The following is a 21,544-nucleotide window of genomic DNA, read 5'->3' on the forward strand; positions in this document are numbered from 1 at the left end:
GTGGGAGGAGCTGGGGCTTAAGCCCCGCCCCCTCCCCGGTGGAGGAGCTGGGGCTTAAGCCCCCCCCCCCCCTCCCCGGTGGGAGGAGGTGGGGCTTAAGCAGAGTCTCCTCCCCCTGTCGCTCCCCAGGTGATGAGCTCTACCAACGGGGAGCTGAACACGGACGACCCCGGCGCCGTGCACTCCAACGCCCCCATCACGGCCCCCACTGGAGGTCGCCGACGAAACCAAGTGAGAGGAGGGCGGGGCTTACACCAGGAAGAGCAGGGGAGGGGGGGAGGTGGTGGAGGAGGAGGAGGCGGGGGGGCTGGAGGAGGAGGAGGAGGAGGAGGAGGGGGGGAGGTGGTGGAGGAGGAGGAGGGCTGGAGGAGGAGGAGGAGGAGGAGGGGGGGAGGTGGTGGAGGAGGAGGAGGAGGAGGAGGGCTGGAGGAGGAGGAGGAGGAGGAGGGCGATGCTCACACACAGCTTTATTTCAATACAGGCTCCCCTTATTCTCCGCACAACATCCTGAAGTCATGTGGGTCATTTGATGAGCTATTTAAGATGAACTCATTTAACTCGTACATTCATTGGAACACATTTATCCACAAATATTTGACTTGATTCATGTTTCTTTATTTGTATTGAATAAGTTAGAATATCAAAATGAACAATGGACCTATTTCAGAGCCTGCTGTAGACGGCGTCGTGTTGCTTGTGTTGGGGGGGATTAGTGATGGCTTGTTTGGTATTGAGTTGCTTCTGGTCGTCAAGGGGGGAATACAGTCAGAAAACGGTGTTGGTGATCACCACACAGATGGGCCTGTTACTCATGTTATGGACCTTATGTTCTGTTTAGCTCAGGTTCTGACCAACCATTAGCCCCACATGGTGGACCGATGGTTGTTGAACCAAGGTGTGTGTGTCTCTTGTTGGACCTAAAGCCCCTCCGTCTCCCCCACAGGTGCTGTTGTTTCTTCAAAAGAAGAAAGAGGAAAGCCCTCCAGAGGCACAAGTGAGCCAGGAGAGGAGGGAGGAGGTGGGGGAGAGAGGGGAGATCCAAGAGGAACTTGAAACATTCACTGTCCACTTTGACAACGGAAGCAGCAGCAAAGAGGGCAAGGCGGTGCCCTCCCCCACGTCTCCCTCCCTCCCTCGCTGCTACACGCACCCTTCTGCTCTCTCCGCTCTCTGCGGCCCCTCTCTCTGGCTCTTTTCTCCCCTCCTCCAGGGTGAATGGAGGAGTGTTGTGGTTCTACTGACTTCGACAGACTGGTTCCTTTTCCATTTTTTCTACCATGGAGAGAAGACTCCTGTGCTGAAGGCTGGTGGGGTGGGTTGGTGGGAGGGTTTGCAGGAGTGGCTTATGGATAAAAAAAAGTGCAAAGTTGTAACAATGAAGTGTGAATACCGACCGACGTGAATATGAACTATGGATCTACTGGTGAAGGGTTGTAGATTCAGAACATTGATCAGCGGAGCCACTGGTCTGAGAGGTCCTGTAGAACTCGCTCCCAGCAGAAGATCAACGTCAGACGCATGAACGACACTAATGTCTGCATCACTGAGAGACGCATCGCATCCATCAAGCAGAATCATGGAGGATTTTTATGTTCTCTTTCTTTCTTTTTTTTTGTAATTGAATCTTCAGTTTTCAAAACAGAATCCTGGATTGAAAACAAGCTTACTTTTATGTTGTAGCGCTCTGGATTTCTACATTTTTTTTCTCCTTCCTCATACTGGCTTTCTTTCTGTCTGTCAACGTGGTGTTTGTAGCACAGTCACTGGCCTCAGGTACTGTGGAAGGCGGAGAGCGTCTGATATTAAGCTCTCTTATTACTATTATTGCACTTTTGGAGAAAATGAAAAAGTACAGTGAAATTTTAGGTTTGAAATTAACAATTAAGAAAACACCTTAATAAAGACTGATCTGGGAAGTCATTCGCAAGGCATATATATTTATATATCTATAGCTATAGATATATCCATATATATATATATATATATATATATATATATATATATATATATATATATATCTCTATCAGATTTACGTAAGTATGGCTGCAAATGTTGTGAATTTACATGGAACAGTATAATGTCGTTCAATTTTTATTTCCTACATCGAGAATAATTTCCCAGGAAATCATAGTTTGTGCCTTTCCAAGTAAAATGTTTAAAGCTCAAGTGGTTGTCCAGAAATGCAATTTTATCTTCCTTCCCCCAACGTGTCTCTGTCCATCGTGGTGCTACGAAGGGAAGCTGATGCAGCCAGACAACACTTCCCCGGCACACCAGGGAATCGTCCCCTCTGCCCACTGCCGAGGGCCCCCACCGAGGGCCCCCACCGAGGGCCCCCACCGAGGGCCCGCAACGAGGGCCAGACACAGGACGGGACCAGGGGCCATTCCCTTCTGCCCCCCACCGAGGGCCAGACAGGGGAAGGGACCGGGCTATAACCCTGCTGGGAACAGCAGCTGGGGTTAAGGGGCTCTCACACCGGCCAGACTCAAACCAACGGCCTTTATCCGACCGCTCCGTTGCCTCGTCTGACCCATTCAGCAGAAGGGTTGCATGGAAATACAGTTGTGTTTGGGTTGTAAAGTGTTGATTCAACTGAACTGTACTGCAAGGACCCCACATCTCTACAGTTGTGTGTACGTACTGCGCTTGCGTGAGATGCGATAAGTCTCCCTAACATAGGGCGGCGCTAGAGTCGTGCCAGTAATCCAAAACAGGAAATGACGGAACGGACTGCAGGCGATCAGATAGAAAATCAAAGCGCACAAAGTATTTGGTCATTAATTGTTTGACCTGAGAAGTTGTCTGTGGGCATCATTCATTCTATGAAGTGAACACTGAAAGTGTTAGGCATGGTCGTCTGGTCCTCGACACACTTATTTTACTCAAATGTCAATAGTGATAAATGCTGAATTATGAGAACATTATAATTAACTTGACATTTAAACTTTTCACATTCCAGTATCCCCTGACCAACATCTATGACGCTAGTGTGTAGACTTTGCAGTGATAATGATACATGAGGCCATTGTGATTTTTATTGATCCTTTTGATTCCCAATTGAAACAAGTTAAATTAGGGAAAGGTTCCGGTTTCTGAACTGGTTGCGGTTATACATGTGCCGATGCTCGCGGGCGAGTGCAGAATGAATGGGAGTCTGGGGTTTCACCCTCAAATTCCTCTTTTCTCAGGGTGTATTTTTTGTCAAGTGATTTGGAAGTTGCATTCAAGAGGGGGTGCTAAGATAATACACTAAGCTGTATATTGCATTTTTAAGTCCAGTTATCTGTTCTAAAAATCCGTTCTAAAAGATGACGCCACATATTTGCGCTTACTGCATCTTCCTGAGGCCGTCTGCCGTCAGTCGATTATCTCTCCATCATGTCTTTGTTTGTTCCAATTGATTGAAGGAATTCTCATTCGACTGTATTGAAATGAAGAGGAGTGTTATCTCCACGAGGAGCCTCTCACGTTCCCACCTCTCTTTGGACCACAGCACCACCGTGTGACAATGGTAGTATAATTCAAATAATTAGCTGCATATTGTTTTCAGTTTTGTATAAATCCACGCCGGGAGCTCGTTGGTGTGATTCACTCGGTAGAACTATTGTCCTTGTTTAGAAAAGTACAACATTTGAGACGGCCCCAGTTAGTCATAGTTAATGTAATAATGATAATGTATATGAAATATAAAATTTAATCAAAGCACCTCGAACCTAAAGCACCTTTAACCATATATAACGACGACTAGGTTTTAAAAAAAGGATTCATCATGAAGGTAACAGTTTTAACTCGACTAAGGGTAAACTGACTTAAGCCAAACAGGTGGGAGGCAATGTCAGAGTACATTATTGATTGGCTATTGCACATCTGCTCACAATGAGCTGGGCCGTCAGCAACATGACCAGGATGGGGTCGGAGCCGGATCCCAGCAGGTAGGTGACCGCCAGGTAGGTCCTCCCGCACCACGAGGCTCTCCCGACTGTGTTTGGTTTTATCATGACGTCATGCTGATAATAACCGGGGGTTTGGCTGCTCTGGCCAATCAGTACAGGGCAGCATGGTTTTTCGTGAACCATTTTTGTTTATTTTGTTGTTTAGTAATGAACGATCACACACACACACACACAGAGTGTTTGGAGAAAGGAGGAAACATCTCTCTTATTCAACTTTTATTTTGATATATTTAGGATTCATAATGCATTATATCCATGACGTCACTTTACGTGGCCTTACTAAAGTAACTGGTGTTGGTGTAAATGGATAGCTTGCCTTGTTGAGGTTAAACCTATACACCCCGGGCTGAATGGGCTGAAATAAAAGATGAAAATAAGATTAACACCAAGACCCCAACACTATGTCCTATAAATTCAGTTTGAATGACAACAAATGATTATATTTCCAATAAACAAGACCGGATTTAATGCGATTGTACTGCTATTCGAGACTAGTTCTAGACAAAACCATTGAAGAATATTCTGTATGGTTTATCTTTTCACCAAATGATTGCAATGTATAAAAAGGTACTAATATTACCCGCCCATTGTAAACATTTGAATGTATCCTGTAAAAGTATTCAAATGGTTGGAACTTTTCTAATCTTTATATATTCTTTACTCTCTTCTGTTCACAAGAAATGGTCTCTTAACATCAATGCCAACCGTACCCCTAACAATAAAAAAAAAACTGAGAAAGACGCCGCTGCAGATCACGCATTATTCATTGCTTGCATGTAATCGAAGGTAATCATTAACCTCCACCTCCGGACGGGGGCGCTGTAGCACTTCACAGTCTTTCTGGACCACATCAAAAAGACTGGTCAACACATTTTATAACTATTCAGATTCAGCATATTCTGAGTATTATTTTTTTAACAAGACTACTAATACACTAATAAGCCGTACAATGTCAATGTACTTTTTTTTATCGCCAGTCCACATTCCCTATGAGCTGGTGGGACGTCCCGTCCGCCGACCCCGCGGAGCAGAACTGAGCGCTTCAGAGCGGCGCGGAGTCTGTTGGCGACACCACGGAACACACTCCAAATTGATTTTTGAGGCGCTCTTAGCGTTCTTGCGGGCAAAAAATAAAGTCTCAAAAGTAAGGTCTCCTTATTAAAAAAAGGCTGGTACTGTTTACTCCTCACGGGGGATTATTCGGGACTTGAACCACACGATTTTCCCCTCAACACGGACCACCAGGTAAGACTTGTGAACCAGTTTAAAATAAAGCTGTTTAGATTGTCTGTGTAAAATAAGTCAATTTTATCTATCTGCGTCTTCCCACAGCAGAAGTAAACAGTGTTTCTATTGGTCTGTAAGGTCTTTTTGATCTATTGATTCCCTCCTTAAATAACCACAAAATACTTACTCAGATGTAGCATAGGTCATTTCCTCAGCTGAATCAATTGTATTTGACATCAGCCCTACTATAGGCTACATAGAGCATAACGGCGTCTGATACTATCTATTGGGAATAATGATTTTTATTTTTCAAGGGCAAGGACATGATAGACGATATATACACGTGAAAAAGCCTGTTATGCTTTTGACATACGCGTCTGAGAAGAAATGCTGTTTTCTACCTAAAACTGTGCGCATGATCTCATCGAGACATAGGTTACCAAATATCTAACACTTAAAACAATGATATTAAAGGTTTTGTACAGTTTCATTCATACTAGTGTTTTCACCTGTAAATTAAACGTGGGTTCAGTTGTTTTTTACTGGGGGGAGACATGTGACCGCAGGGTTGGAATTTTGTGATCTACAAACGCTGCGGCCACGGAGCAGTGGGTGTTTGACCCACGGCTGCAGCCACGGCACTGGCTGATAACACGGCTTCATCCAACAGAAGCAGCAGTGTTCTGTGTTATCATGGTCCAGCAGAACTCACTTTATTTAGCTGTATTCACTGTAGCGGACTATGTAGCTTCCATCGCACCTGGTACACCTACCTAAAGACACACACGCACACACACACACACACACACACACACACACACACACACACACACACACACACACACAAACACAACGAACAGCAGAACAAGAACTGGAATCAGAACTAGCGCTGTAACTAACGCCAAAAATTAAGCTTTCCCCATTTTCAAGACACCTGACACTCATAACTAAGACATCTTCCACCTGTGCTCACCCCCTCACACACACACAAACACACACACACACACCCTCCCTTCATTCCCCAGAAGGGAGCCTCACAGAGGAACGTTTGTCCGATCCTCTCTTTGGACAGTTCCCCATTTTTCCCCAACCTGATTCTATGGCAACAGCCATCTCGCAACCAGCCCCTTGACTCCCCCCCGCCCCTCCCATTCTGGAGACAATGGGGCCAGGAGTCAGCGGCGTCCTGGGGGAGAGTACCGAGGAATGACCGGGGGGGGGGGGTCTAGGAGGGAAGCACTGAGGCGAGACCCCACTGCAGAGTGAGCCAAATGCCTTAAAGGAGAAGAGAGTTATTAGCCCCCCCCAGTCCAACGTGGGCGGGGCCGGGGGGCCCCTGACATTTTTATACCGACCAAAATGGTGTCTGGCGCAGTGGTGGAGAAAAGGTCTTGAATGTCACTAAGATGACGTCTTTCTTCACAGTGGTGAAGAAGTATCTAAAGATGTGATTGTAGAAGGTGTAAGGCGTCAGTATTAAGTATTAGTAGAGGTCTATAAAACATTATAAATGCTGTGTAACATTGTTCTACTTCAGGTCTAAGGAAAGATGCTCTATATTAACATTCCTTTATTAAATGAAGTTTTTTTCAAACCTCCAGCTCTTTTTATTGCTCCTTACAGTTTGCTGTTTTGATTTCTGCCTTTTTCCACGCTTCAAAACGGACTCTCTCTTTTTCTTTCTCTTCTGGTATGACCCCCAGGAAGAATGGCTATTGTTAATACGTTAACAGCATGTTGTCAAATTCCTGTTTAAAATCATACAAATCAAAACAAAAACAATGATCAGCCAGAGGATGTGGGCTGTGAATGTGTGGACAATATGTGGGTCTGAGGGAGACTCCCGCTGCCTGTGATGTGTGAAGGGCATTATTGTTGTCGGGCTTCTCGTTGCATCCTGGTACGGCCGTCTCCACACCGCCTGCTATGCCTTCTGCTGCTTCACAGAGCGCCGTGCGCTACGGTCAGCCCCTCGGTGGGTGTGGAGCTGCTCCTGCTCTCTCTGCTCATGTGGGGAATCAACCATTGCTCTATTGCCTGACACCATGAATTCTCAGCGCTTTCCTAGCCCTTGTGTGCAACCGGCTTTATTCCAATAATGCAGTGGTACACTGCAGGGCGATATGGCATGCCCATAAATTTCTCTTGCCAAAAGTCAAACATTTACTTGAAAGTTTCGTGTCAACGAAGCTCTTTAACTCCACACCCTTTCTTATCTGTGAGTCAACACCCAGCTGACTAAGTAGCACAGATCTGGTCCCCGCTCTGGACCAGAGCTTCACTTTAAACCGATCTCTTTCTAGAGCGTGTCCCTCTTTAACTCCTGGTTGTTCCCTTCAGGTTCTGGTGACCTCAGTGATGTTCGGCCAGCGCTACGACAGCCCCCCGGTGTACAGCCCCCCCTACACCCCGCCCTCCAAGAATGGCTACGGGCCGGCCGGAAGCTTCCAGGCCCCCCGCAGCGAGTATGACCCCTACCCGGCCCCACCAGGGTCCTACTACATCGAGGACACGCCCCAGCACTTCTACAGGTGGCTCTCGCCGCCCGGCATTGTGAAGGCCATGATGGGCGTGGTGGTGGTGCTGTGCGTAGGGATCTTTGCCTGCGTGGCGTCCACCCTGATGTGGGACATGCAGTACGGCTACGGCGGAGGGCTGGGGTCCTACGGGGGGGGGTCGGGCTACGGGGGAAGCTACGGCGGAGGCTACGGCGGAGGCTATGGCGGCGGGAGCTACGGCGGCGGTGGATACGGCGGCTACTACAACTCCTACCCCACGCCCTCTGCCGCCAAAGGCGCCATGATCGCCATGGCGGCCATCGACTTTGTGGTCATCCTGGGCTTCTTCATCGCCACCTTCTCCAAGAGCCCCACCTTCAGGAGCCGACGCTTCTACCTGGCCGTCCTGGTGTGCAGCGTCGTCCTGGCTGTACTGCAGGTAGGGGTCCTGGGTCTCCTCCGTCTCCTGGGGGTCCTTGTTTTATTTTATTTATTTTTTTTAACCTTTATTTTTCCAGATAAAACATTAAGAACAGTTTCTTATTTACAATATTGGTCTGGTTGATCTGGCTCCTGTGCTCCTGGTCTCCCTGGTCTGAGGTCCATGGAGCTTCAACCCTTTGTGTGTTTATGGAGGAACCCCTGATTCAGATATTTTCAGTCATGAGCCAACGACTAACCCGCTCCCACCCACAGGGCATCATCAACATTGTGTACATCGTGGGGGTGAACCCCATGGCCCAGAGCTCCTCCAGCATGATGTACAACCCCATGCTGATGATGTGTCAGAACCTGTACCAGACCAGCTACTCTCAGATGGGAGGAGTGGGTGGCTTTCCCATTTACAACCAGTACCTGTACCACTACTGCTTTGTAGACCCGCAAGAGGTAGGCCTCTTTCTTCTGCACACGTCATGTTTCATGCTTTTGAAAAACAAGCCCCAATCCCGACCGTCAGCGGCCCAGACCCCTTTGCCCTGCGCATAGGGGTAAGGTGTCCCCATTCTAGTTTAGATAGAGGGGTAGGGCCAGGTGGGAGGGGTACATGGCCTCCAAACTGAGGTTTAGTCTGAGTGTTATTAGAAATCTTATAGAAAGCCTCGTGAATCATCGCTGAACTATGCTATACAAACTAACGAAAACCACAAATGTATTTTCTTCATTAATGAAGACAAAATAATAATGATGACCATCGTATTAAAGTTGTTTAAGATCATCTTAATGTATTAAAGAACATTTCTTTCTAACAAGAATAACTAACAACACTAGTATGCTGATGGCCTTTCCCCATGCCTCCCTTTGCCTACGACGACGTCCAGCCGCTCTGATTAGCTGGTTAGCGCTCCACTAACAGCAGGGGCTACAAGGCTACAGGGCTGTTCTGTCGCCAAGGGCCTGGGAATGAAGCATCTATTTTATAGAATGACTTGTTTAATCGATTGATAGCGTGAAATATAAATGTTGTGAACGATTTGCGAGCGTTCATTCTTTCCTTTCTCTATCAGATTAATGTCATTGTGTTAATACCACTGTTGCCATAGTAGGGAGGCAATTTGCTGATCTGCTGCTGACAACTGCAAAAGGATGGCTAAGGTCCGCACAACAGAAATCACTACAGTTGAAGATGGCATTGTGTGATTTAAAAAGTCTGGCAACAAAACTGTGGTGTGTCTACGTAAACTCCACAGAAGACTACTGCTGGCGTAGCAAGTTCTTGATGGTTGTCCCACTTCACAGGGAAGTCTAGACCACCACCCTCTGTAACTCTGTTCCGAGGGGCACTCGGAAAAGAAGGGTAGGAAAGTCAATAAGTGGAGGCTTGGGCCAAAAGCTCTCCCTTATCTTTGGTCAAGTAAATCATGTTCTTCGGTGCAGTTTATCTGCGGTCCTGATTGACACACTTTGACTGTTTGATAGCGCAGATGTTGCGTTCCATTTCCCTGGTACACTATGGTACTCTCCGTACTCTCTTCTGATAATATATTAGCTATCTTCTTCTAACACCATGTTTTTGTTCTGTCCTGATTAATTGTACTACTAGAGATACATCTGAGGTGTATCAGCGTGAAGTCAGGCTTCCTCCTTCAACTGAAATCCTACCCAAAATATCCAATGTGTGGTAAATAAAGAACGTCTAATCAAAATCCCTGCTGATACAATGTCTTTCTTTCCCAGGGCATTGCTATGGCGTTTGGATTCCTGGTGGTCATTGCCTTGGCTGTAGCTGCCTTCTACGCATACAGAACACGGGGAAAGATCTGGCGCTACGGTAAACCCAACATCTACTGGGAGCCCCCCCCCACAGGGCCGCTGGCCCCCGAGGGCCAGGATGTTGAGGAATGGGTAAGAGACATTACAGCAGAACAGTAATAATGACTTGTTATGAATTCAACTAGCAGTCACACACACGGCCGGGGGGGTTTCACCATGAGCACCACACTGAGCCAGTGGTGCAGCGATCATGGTCATCGCATCATAAAATACTATTTTCTATTAATTGTTTTGTTTTATCTTGAAGCAAATACTGGTAGGCCATTTACATTTTCAACATTTGATCACCATTATTTTCATCCTCATTGACTCTCACGTTGCATAGGGAATAGAGATGCATGATGCCAGATGAGCTTCGTTTGGACTTTGAAATGTTTTTCTCCACTTCCATTCAGTCATGAGTTCCCATGTTTATCTTTATGACCTGAAAGTCCATAAGTCTTAGTGAGCTGAAAGTCGACTCTTTCATAGTTTTTATGCATTTACAATTCAAGCATAGACCATGTACATGCCACAGCTAATATTGAACGTGTATAAAACCAGCGTACGTGCGTGTGGACTTCTACCGTATTTTCTTGTGTCAATGTCTTTATGTGTGTGTGTGTGTGTGTGTGTGTGTACACCTGTCTCATTACAGTAGCTACTGATCCACACCATCCTGTTCTTTATTCCACTGTCATCGGCAGCTATGCTATTAATCTTATAAAGCACATATTACTCATAAACAGTTTTTTTTGGTTTTTTTATGGTCACCTGTTACTTATCTGTGACTTTTTAACCACTAGTTAACCAGCATGTTCAAAATTGTTAGTAACTAATTTCTTTGGATATTATTAGTTTATAAATTTGTCGTTAAAAACGGGTGGCAAACTTTGGTGCAGTAGAGATCCTCCCGCTGCGTGTTGTTAGGGTTGGGTTATGTGTTGTTGGGTTATGGTTAGGGTTATGTGTTGTTGGGTTATGTGTTGTTGGGTTAGGGTTAGAGTTTGGTTATGTGTTGTTGGGTTAGGGTTAGGGTTATGTGTTGTTGGGTTATGTGTTGTTGGGTTAGGGTTAGAGTTGGGTTATGTGTTGTTGGGTTAGGGTTAGAGTTGGGTTATGTGTTGTTTGGTTAGGGTTAGAGTTAGGGTTAGAGTTGGGTTATGTGTTGTTGGGTTAGGGTTAGAGTTGGGTTATGTGTTGTTGGGTTAGGGTTAGAGTTAGGGTTAGAGTTGGTTATGTGTTGTTGGGTTAGGGTTAGAGTTGGGTTATGTGTTGTTGGGTTAGGGTTAGGGTTATGTGTTGTTGGGTTATGTGTTGTTGGGTTAGGGTTAGAGTTGGGTTATGTGTTGTTGGGTTAGGGTTAGAGTTGGGTTATGTGTTGTTGGGTTAGGGTTAGGGTTATGTGTTGTTGGGTTATGTGTTGTTGGGTTAGGGTTAGAGTTGGGTTATGTGTTGTTGGGTTAGGGTTGGGGTTAGGGTTAGAGTTGGGTTATGTGTTGTTGGGTTATGTGTTGTTGGGTTAGGGTTGGGATTAGAGTTGGGTTATGTGTTGTTGGGTTAGGGTTAGAGTTTGGTTATGTGTTGTTGGGTTAGGGTTGGGATTAGAGTTGGGTTATGTGTTGTTGGGTTAGGGTTAGAGTTGGATTATGTGTTGTTGGGTTAGGGTTAGAGTTGGGTTATGTGTTGTTTGGTTAGGGTTAGAGTTAGGGTTAGAGTTGGGTTATGTGTTGTTGGGTTAGGGTTAGAGTTGGGTTATGTGTTGTTGGGTTAGGGTTAGAGTTAGGGTTAGAGTTGGTTATGTGTTGTTGGGTTAGGGTTAGAGTTGGGTTATGTGTTGTTGGGTTAGGGTTAGGGTTATGTGTTGTTGGGTTATGTGTTGTTGGGTTAGGGTTAGAGTTGGGTTATGTGTTGTTGGGTTAGGGTTAGAGTTGGGTTATGTGTTGTTGGGTTAGGGTTAGGGTTATGTGTTGTTGGGTTATGTGTTGTTGGGTTAGGGTTAGAGTTGGGTTATGTGTTGTTGGGTTAGGGTTGGGGTTAGGGTTAGAGTTGGGTTATGTGTTGTTGGGTTATGGTTAGGGTTATGTGTTGTTGGGTTATGTGTTGTTGGGTTAGGGTTAGAGTTGGGTTATGTGTTGTTGGGTTAGGGTTGGGGTTAGGGTTAGAGTTGGGTTATGTGTTGTTCTCTGTGAAGCTGAGTTTGAGGCATCCATTTGGCAATAGCAGCGACGCAGTGTTTCACTGGGCTAGCGACTCAGGGTCAGACCTACTGATTACAGCTGTGTGTGTTTGTGTGTGTTGGTGTGTGTGTGTGTGTGTGTGTGTCGGTGTGTCAGTGTTTGTTTGTGTGTGTCTGTGTGTGTGTCGGTGTGTGTTTTCTGTGTGTGGGTGTGTCTCTGTGTGTCTGTGTGTGTGTGTGTGTGTGTGTGTGTGTGTGTGTGTGTGTGTGTGTGTGTGTGTGTCGGTGTGTCGGTGTGTCAGTGTTTGTTTGTGTGTGTCTGTGTGTGTGTCGGTGTGTGTTTGTGTGTGTGTTTGGGTGTGTCTCTGTGTGTGTGTGGGTGTGTCTGTGTGTGTGTGTGTGTGTGTGTGTGTGTGTGTGTGTGTGTGTGTGTGTGTGTGTTCATAGGCTCCTTCCTGGTTTCACTCTGACTGATCATTAACCAGCAGAACAGATTGTTGGCAGGCCAGTGGTTTCTAGGGAAACACCTTGCGGTTATTCAAACATCAACAACTTAGCCAGTCATGGTGAAGTGTAAATACACCTGGGATACTGAATGGTTATTAGTCGACGTGCATTAAGTCAGCAGCACACTGAATATGAAACAGAGTAAACAATTTGTACTTTTATCTCCCATTTGAACGACACAACCCAGACATTATTGAGGAATCTAAAAGAAATTAAACAGCCGGCTGTGACTCTGTGAAAACATGTCGTGCCCAAGACGACACTTGGAATAGCGCGACAAATCTCCTAGTTGTCCTTCCACAGGCAACAAACACCACTACAATACCGCTGTCGGCAGAGGGATGAGGGTGTAGGGGGGGGGGGGGGGGGGGGGGGGGCAGAGTCCTACTGCTGGAGCTCTGTGTTCACGGGGCTGGACGCACACCAGACTACCAGACAGAGGAACAGACAGCAACAAGCTGCATCATGAGACACACCCAATGTTGAATCCTTTGACCACCATCCATGTTGTGTGTAATTATGGAGCCAGACGTAGCAGCTTCTTCTTGAATAGTGACTCATAGTATGAACTGAAGGTATAAGAGCCTCTTGGGCTAACGGGCTCCCGGCTTTCCCCGCCGGCTTTTCTGACTTTGTATGTTTGTGTCCACAGCAACTACTGGTGACTGCTGGTCTGAGGAGGTTCATAGTGTGATGACCTTAGTGCTTCAAGTGACTACTAGTCTGAGGAGGTTCATAGTGTGATGACCTTAGCGCTTTAAGTGACCGCTGGTCTGAGGAGGTTCATACTGTGATGACCTTAGAGCTTTAAGTGACCGCTGGTCTGAGGAGGTTTATACTGTGATGACCTTAGTGCTTTAAGTGACTACTGGTCTGAGGAGGTTCATAGTGTGATGACCTTAGTGCTTTAAGTGACTACTGGTCTGAGGAGGTTCATAGTGTGATGACCTTAGTGCTTTAAGTGACCGCTGGTCTGAGGAGGTTCATAGTGTGATGACCTTAGTGCTTTAAGAGACCGCTGGTCTGAGGAGGTTCATAGTGTGATGACCTTAGTGCTTTAAGTGACTGCTGGTCTGAGGAGGTTCATAGTGTGATGACCTCAATGCATAGCGTCTTCAGGAGCTCCCCTATCTAAGAGGCTGACATTCTGAGCAAGTGGTTTGAATCAGGATTTGTTTGTGGCAGGCTGCTGCGGTTGTCTCTGGGCCAGTGATGACCGCACACACTGCTCTCTTTCATTACTGAGCTGTGTTGTGTCCTTGTGGTGACATCATCACGGTCGGCTCGGAGGGGGTTTCAAATTCTTGAAGAATGAAAAACAACAAACGCGTTCTACTACCAAGATGGAGCTTGAGACCCACGCGGGTCAAAGTGCAAGGAGGTTTGCTTTGCTTTTTGTTCGTTTTTCGCCCTTTTTTGTCTTTCTCTGTCGGCCTTCCAGATAATTTCCCTCTCTCTACTGCCTCTGCTCCTGTACGGATCACCCTAGAGCCCCCCCTACCTGCTGGACTCTGCGGGGCTCCGACCCTCTGGCCCCCCCTCCACAGGGGCGTTGCTCACATTCTTGGGGGACTTCAACCGCGGTTCTCTCAGTGTTCTGAAAGAGAGAACTACTCCCAGCAACACCGACGCAAAATAACCATCTCTGATTGTTCAGCCTGTGTTACCTAACACAGACCTCACACCTGCTCATCAGCCCCGCGTCGGCTCGGTATCTCGGGGTCGTGATCGTCGTTAGCGCTGGCGTTCACCAATAACGTTACAAACGTAACGTTAGCGCTGATGTTCACAATCCTGCAGAATGTGAACGAGGGGTCAACCAGGGGTCAGCCCAGGGGTCAACCCGGGTTGACCCCTGGGCTGACCCCGACCCCTGGTGGCCCGGCCCAGGGCCGCTCTCCTTTCCCCTCTCCTTCCTCCCTGCTCACGTCACTATGGACAGGAAGCTGTCATTATGGACAGGAAGCTGTCATTATGGACAGGAAACTGATTCTGAGGAACATGTTGAACCACAGAGGAGCCTTTACCTTCGCAGGAAGGTTGTGTTGATTTAGCTGTTCATAAGCATCCACTACCTTCAGCTTCAAGAATAATAAAGACATATATATATATTTATATATAGCAGCAATAATAATTATAATATAAATGATCTTCGTCCCTTTTTTGTTTTTTTGGCAGTTTGCATATTTGATTTATACTGACATGAATCTTGAACTTTTTGGTTTCTTGGTTATCTTCATTGTTGAATGCACTCACTTTAAATCCCTTTGGATTATACCGTCAGCTAAATAAATGTGATGTAATGTAACCAGAGAGATATTTCATGTGCACCATATAGGTGCAGATGAAGTTATAGGAAATAACATTGAAAACGTACGTTGGAATTTGCTGTTTTGATTCAAAGCAATCTTATAAACTCGGATTGCCTTCTAGTTAATAGTTTAGTGTTTAATTTAAAATTAAGTTACAAGTAGTTTGCTTCTAGAATCTGCCAAATCAAGCAGGTAATCCGTGTTTGACTTTGCAGACCAATCACACGCCCGAATGCTCTCTCTGGATTAGCATTCTTTCTTCTGCTATCATTTAGAAAAAACATTCTCATCTCTCTCGAACACTGCTGCCAAAAATGAATGTAGCTCAATTCCAAGGCTTTTTGTGATGGACTTTAGAAACCTGAGAGATGATATTTAGAACTGTTTCGTCCTGGTTAGTCGAACCGTGTTCGAGTCATTATTCTGCTAAAGAAAGAAATTCCTAAAAGAGGGGAAGGAAATGACGTTGTCTGGCAGGTAATGAGTCAGTTCCTCCTCTGTAAAGACAGGGCTGCTGCTGTTTCCCCTGACGTGGGCTGTGTGTCCTGCTGGGCTCCTGTTGTTGTTGTTGTTGTTGTTGTTGTTGTTGTTGTTGTTGTTGTTGTGGTTTCCCCTGACGCGTGCCCTCTGTCCCGCTGGGCTCCAGGTGAACAACGTTGAGAAGAGCCAGGACGCCCCCACGCTGGTGCTCTCTGAGAAGTCTGGGGGGAAGCTCAACAACTCTGCCAACAGCGTGACGTCCTACAGCCTGGACAGAGCCCTCAGACCCTCGGTGCCGACAGACGACTATGTCAATGAGTGAGTTCAACGAAAACAACACAAACAACACAATCAACACAAACAACACCACCTTATTACCACCAAAGGCTGAACCTTTGGTCGTACTTTCTCTCGCCACACAGTGAAAACAAACTAGCTCTTTTTGCATGAATGGGAGTAATGGTACGTGCAAGATCTGGTAGATTGTTAACTAACGGTGGATTGGTGGGTCAGGTGTTTACTGCTTTCACCTTGTTAACTAACGGTGGATTGGTGGGTCAGGCGTTTACTGCTTTCACCTTGTTAACTAACGGTGGATTGGTGGGTCAGGCGTTTACTGCTTTCACCTTGTTAACTAACGGTGGATTGGTGGGTCAGGCGTTTACTGCTTTCACCTTGTTAACTAACGGTGGATTGGTGGGTCAGGCGTTTACTGCTTTCACCTCGGCACTAAAAGCAGTCAATGTCCATTCTGATGCCCTCGCTCCGAAAGATTCAACCAGACTTGACATTTGAGGACTTGTTAATATAACACACTACACAATTATGAAAACATCTGAAACTTAGAGGAGTATTGATTATGAGCGATTAGCATTTAGATTGTTACATTGTTTTAGTCATTATGATTTCTAATCTCGCAAGGATTTCAACACTACTACAATCTTGTAGTAGTGCATAACTAACCCATAACCATAAACACCCCTTCATGAAGTGGTTTGTAATGGGGAGTTGACAGTAGTGCTGGGTCCCTGGATACTATTGTATGGCAGGATGTCCAACATACAGCATCACTTGAAACATTACACATAATGATCCACGAAGCCCAGAATAACCAAAAATATAACTTGGTCAGACAGTATTTGCAGGGATTGACAGCAGGATCTAAACATACTACTTAAAATGTTTTATGTTAATATCAACATGTCACTCTGTGATACGTTGTGATCCCACTCCTTGTAGCTTGTCCATCACTTAACCTTGCCAGTTACTTTACTTGCAGGCTACTTTCTGTGAGCCATCCTGTATCTTTCCTGTAAAATCCCCTGGCTGTGGTGGAAATTCCTCTACAAATCCTTCCAACACGCCCATATGAATTTGCTTGCTCTCTGCTTGTAGTCGTGGTCCCACTGCCAGAGGCCAGCTACCATTTTAATTAGAAGCAGTCTTGTAGACTTGTAGAGTAAGTATGTGTGACTGTAGGTCACTGGCCCCTCCATACGAGACCAAACACTGGGTTACACTGCCAATGGTTCAGTACCGCTTTTGCTTTCTTTTGATAACCATTATAGGATACTAATCTCTCTCTCTCGCCCTCGCTCTCTCTCTCTCTCTCGCTCTCTCTCTCTCTCTTCTCTCCCTCTCGCGCGCGCTCTCGCTCGCTCCGCTCTCTCTCTCTCCCTCTCTCTCTGTCTCTCTCTCTGTCTCTCGCTCTCGCTCTCACTCTCGCTCTCGCTCGCTCGCTCTCTCTCTCTGGAGCTCTATTGTTTCCACCTGTGCTATGAGAGGGGAATGCAGAACATTTCCCTCTGAACACCGTCACGTACACAAGCTGATTCAAATAGAATGTCTTCTTCTTTGGTTGTTGATAGTGAAACCTACCGGTTGTTCTGGATGGTTCCTTCCCACAGAACCATCTTGTACATGAGCCCAGTTTAGCTGATCGTCTGATGGCGTCCGGCTTTAAGAGGCTGTTGACAGGAAGAAGGAATGTGTGTCCTCCAGCCACGGCCGAGTGAGCCCAGTGCAGGGACCTTAACCCCCCCCAGAGCAGCCCTACCCCCCAGAGCAGCCCTACCCCCCAGAGCAGCCCTACCCCCCAGAGCAGCCCTACCCCCTAGAGCAGCCCTACCCCCCAGAGCAGCCCTACCCCCCAGAGCAGCCCTACCCCCCCTAGAGCAGCCCTACCCCCAGAGCAGCCCTACCCCCCAGAGCAGCCCTACCCCCCAGAGCAGCCCTACCCCCCAGAGCAGCCCTACCCCCCGCCCTACCCCCCCCAGAGCAGCCCTACCCCCCCTAGAGCAGCCCTACCCCCCAGAGCAGCCCTACCCCCCGCCCTACCCCCCCCAGAGCAGCCCTACCCCCCAGAGCAGCCCTACCCCCCAGAGCAGCCCTACCCCCCGCCCTACCCCCAGAGCAGCCCTACCCCCCAGAGCAGCCCTACCCCCCCTAGAGCAGCCCTACCCCCCAGAGCAGCCCTACCCCCCAGAGCAGCCCTACCCCCCCCAGAGCAGCCCTACCCCCCAGAGCAGCCCTACCCCCCAGAGCAGCCCTACCCCCCAGAGCAGCCCTACCCCCAGAGCAGCCCTACCCCCCCTAGAGCAGCCCTACCCCCCAGAGCAGCCCTACCCCCCAGAGCAGCCCTACCCCCAGAGCAGCCCTACCCCCCCCAGAGCAGCCCTACCCCAGAGCAGCCCTACCTCCAGAGCAGCCCTACCCCCCGCCCCACCCCCCAGAGCCGCCCTAACCCTTCCCTCGTGTCCTCCAGGTACTCGGAGCGGCCCAGCCGTCCGTCGGAGGCCTTGTCCCAGGGGGGCGGGGGCCGGACCAGCTCCAGCCCCTCTGAGGAGACCGGGGGGGGGGGTCCGCAGGCCGTCCGCCCGCCGGGGGAAGAGGCGGCGGCAGAACCCCGAGCTGGACGAGTCCCAGTACGAGACGGAGTACACCACGGGTGGGGAGACGGCCAACGAGCTGGACCCGGAGGAGTGGGACAGGTGAGGGTGAGGGTGAGGCAGGGTGAGGGTGAGGGTGAGGGTGGGGGTGAGGGTGAGGGTGAGGCAGGGTGAGGGTGAGGGTGAGGGTGGGGGTGAGGGTGAGGGTGAGGCAGGGTGAGGGTGAGGGTGAGGGTGAGGGTGAGGGTGGGGGTGAGGGTGAGGGTGAGGCAGGGTGAGGGTGAGGGTGAGGGTGGGGGTGAGGGTGAGGGTGAGGCAGGGTGAGGGTGAGGGTGAGGCAGGGTGAGGGTGAGGGTGAGGCAGGGTGAGGGTGAGGGTGAGGCAGGGTGAGGGTTAGGGTGCTAACACCCTCCGCTAAACTTCATGGTTAAAGCTCAGTGAAGCTTACTGAAAGCTGGGCCCAATACAGGTCTGTCTAATGACATGTGGTCTCTCACACACACACACACACACACACACACACACACACACACACACACACACACACACACACACACACAGTATTGGGGCAGCATAACTAATCCTGTTAGCTATGCAGTATAACATGGGCTCTCTCTAAGAAACAAGCACAGCCTCACTAACTAACTGAGGGTTAGCCACGACTGCTTGTGGTTTGCCAGTGTTGATCAGATATTGTTTTGGCTGAAACAGCAGGTTAGGATCATATGCTCTCTTGTCCACTCAACCTGTCTTGCCTCTTGTCGTTCACCCTCTCCGTCTCCTCTCTCTCTCCCTCCCACCCCCAGCGTTTACCCGGTCATAACATCAGACTCCCAACGCCACGAATACAAGCGGGAGTTTGACTCGGACCTCAGGGAGTACAAGCACCTATGTGCCGAGATGGACGACATCCACGACCAGCTGAACAAGCTCAGCAGACAGCTGGACACTCTGGACGAGAGCTCGGCCAAGTACCCGGTGAGCTGCGCTACCACAGGCGTCCACTAGGGGCCGACAGCTGCCCTACCGCTGGCGTCCACTAGGGGCCGACAGCTGCCCTACCGCTGGCGTCCACTAGGGGCCGGAAGCTGCCCTACTAATGATGTCCACTAGGGGCCAAAAGCTGCCATACCAGTGGCGTCCACTAGGGGCCAAAAGCTGCCCTACCGCTGGCGTCCACTAGGGGCCGACAGCTGCCCTACCGCTGGCGTCCACTAGGGGCCGGAAGCTGCCCTACCGCTGGCGTCCACTAGGGGCCGGAAGCTGCCCTACTAATGATGTCCACTAGGGGGCGAAAGCTGCCATACCGGTGGCGTCCACTAGGGGCCGAAAGCTGCCCTACCAGTGGCGTCCACTAGGTTAACGATTCATTAAACATTAGCTTGTGTATTTCACTGAATAACTATTTATTAACAAACATTTTCTGATTTTCATCTTTCCTCTGCCTCTCTAAATGACCAAAACGCCAGATGTTTTTTTTTATTCTCACGTTTTGAAAGAGCCAGTTTTCACATTTGAAAAACCATCAAAGATGCGTAGGAACATTTGAAAAGCGGATGTTTCTTGTGTTGAAAAGCGAGTGTTTCTTTCATGCAGTTAAATTAATTTCTTTAATTTCAGTCTGTGGCAGATGAATATAACCAACTAAAGGATCTGAAAAGGGTAAGTCGAAGATCTAAGTCTTACAGTGGAAGTGTGATTACATGTGTCCATATTTCATGACTAACTCCTCTTTTTCACGGCCCCTTAAGACTCCAGACTACCGGGCTAAGAAACATGACTGCCGCAGGCTGAGGCATAAACTGTTCCACATCAAACGCATGGTGAAGGACTACGATAAGACCCACTAATGAAGCACGCACACAACTCCAACACAACACCCAAGAGCATGTCCTTCAATATGGAAAACAAAGACTTTCTAGAAGGCTAAGACCAAAAACGGTGTGCACTCAAGCACACACACACACTCACACACACACACACATACACACACACACACACACACACACACACACACACACACACACACACAAACATTACACACACAGTAAAACATAATGCCACTAAAACACATGCCGTTCGTAGTTCACCTGTGTTAGCTTGTTGCAGCTTCCTTATGCTATTAGAGTGAATGTTGTTTAGTCTAACTCTATGACCAGGGGCAAGTGAGAAAATTTGCAGCCAGTTAATAGCACCACTGCCGTTATTCAAAAAGGGCCATTTTGAAGGCCTCTTATTCTGTTGATTTGTGACTGAACAGAAAGATAAGGCGCCTGTTATGTAAGGTTGCTGTCTTAAAATACTGCCAGGGATGTTATCTGTTTATACCGTGCTAATGGCTAGTAGTATTCATAGGGCATTGGTTGATTCTGTAAGGGCTTTAGAATTATTTGTTTTACAACTCAGCATTTTATTATTCAACTTTATTTGGTAATCACTACCCTGGAAGTCATTCATTGTTAATTCATGCAGTGGGGCTCATAGAAATCCTCTCAAAGGCTGTAGATGGTCAATTTGGGAATAGTTCCTTAGTTTGTAGTTTTTGCAAAAATGATCTTCTAATTATTATATAATTATTTTTTATTTTGGATTTTGTACTAGCAAGAGGGACTGGAAACCTGAAAAAATTTAACATGGCCTCATGTGAACACTGTTTGAAATCTTTACAAAGCTGTACTCTTGTGCGTGGTCCCATTCATCTGCTGCTCTGTAGCCTTTCAGATTTGCCACCCCACAATGTTCACTTGGCCAACTTCTCAAAAGTGTGTGGGTGTCCCTGGATTCAACCTCGTAACCATTGTAACATGTCCTTGTACTAATCCACTCCAAGTGTTATTTTTTTTACATGTTAAAAATATCAATGCTTATGATACATTTTATACATGTTTTTTAATCAAATGACGAGTCTACAAAGAACTTTAATGTTGTTTCATAAACATTATGCAAGCCATTTTTGTTTTTAAGACTGTCTTCTGTGTCACCTTTTTTTACTGAAAACCTTGAGACAGTATATGTGTGAACATGCAATTGACATTTCGCAAGCAATAAATATCTATGATTATTGTTAATCAAGGTGGTAATGAATGCTGCTATTTCCTATATGAAGTTATTTTCTATTTATCTTGCGGCGATGTCTGACGCAGTGCTGTGATGTGTCCAGCAGGAGATGCTCCAGGAGCGTCTGTGAGAAGGGACTTGTGCTCATGTTTGGCAACAAGCCTTGTCGTGATGGGTCCGTGCAACACGT

At 47.5% G+C, this 21,544-nt stretch overlaps 2 protein-coding genes across 2 annotated transcripts in view; both read left to right on the forward strand.

Moving 5' to 3' along the window:
* csnk1g2b (casein kinase 1, gamma 2b) overlaps positions 1-1,129 on the forward strand; it is a 32,144-nt gene extending 31,015 nt beyond the window's left edge. Inside the window, 3 exon segments of the mRNA XM_079739690.1 lie at positions 130-203; positions 205-231; positions 944-1,129. Coding sequence (XP_079595816.1) covers positions 130-203; positions 205-231; positions 944-998 — 156 coding nt within the window. The 3' untranslated portion in view covers positions 999-1,129.
* A 3,898-nt stretch (positions 1,130-5,027) lies between these two features.
* On the forward strand, positions 5,028-21,272 carry LOC307078086 (occludin-like). The gene is given in 10 exon segments (XM_079739689.1): positions 5,028-5,201; positions 7,524-8,120; positions 8,378-8,569; positions 9,857-10,024; positions 15,576-15,727; positions 18,174-18,258; positions 18,260-18,399; positions 19,104-19,275; positions 19,918-19,959; positions 20,049-21,272. Coding segments are annotated over 9 exon segments (1,629 nt in total). The 5' UTR covers positions 5,028-5,201; positions 7,524-7,541; the 3' UTR covers positions 20,148-21,272.
* Positions 21,273-21,544: the final 272 nt, after the last annotated feature.

The sequence above is a fragment of the Pollachius pollachius genome (genome assembly GCF_949987615.1).
Source record: "Pollachius pollachius genome assembly, chromosome: 7".
Classification (NCBI taxonomy): domain Eukaryota; kingdom Metazoa; phylum Chordata; class Actinopteri; order Gadiformes; family Gadidae; genus Pollachius; species Pollachius pollachius.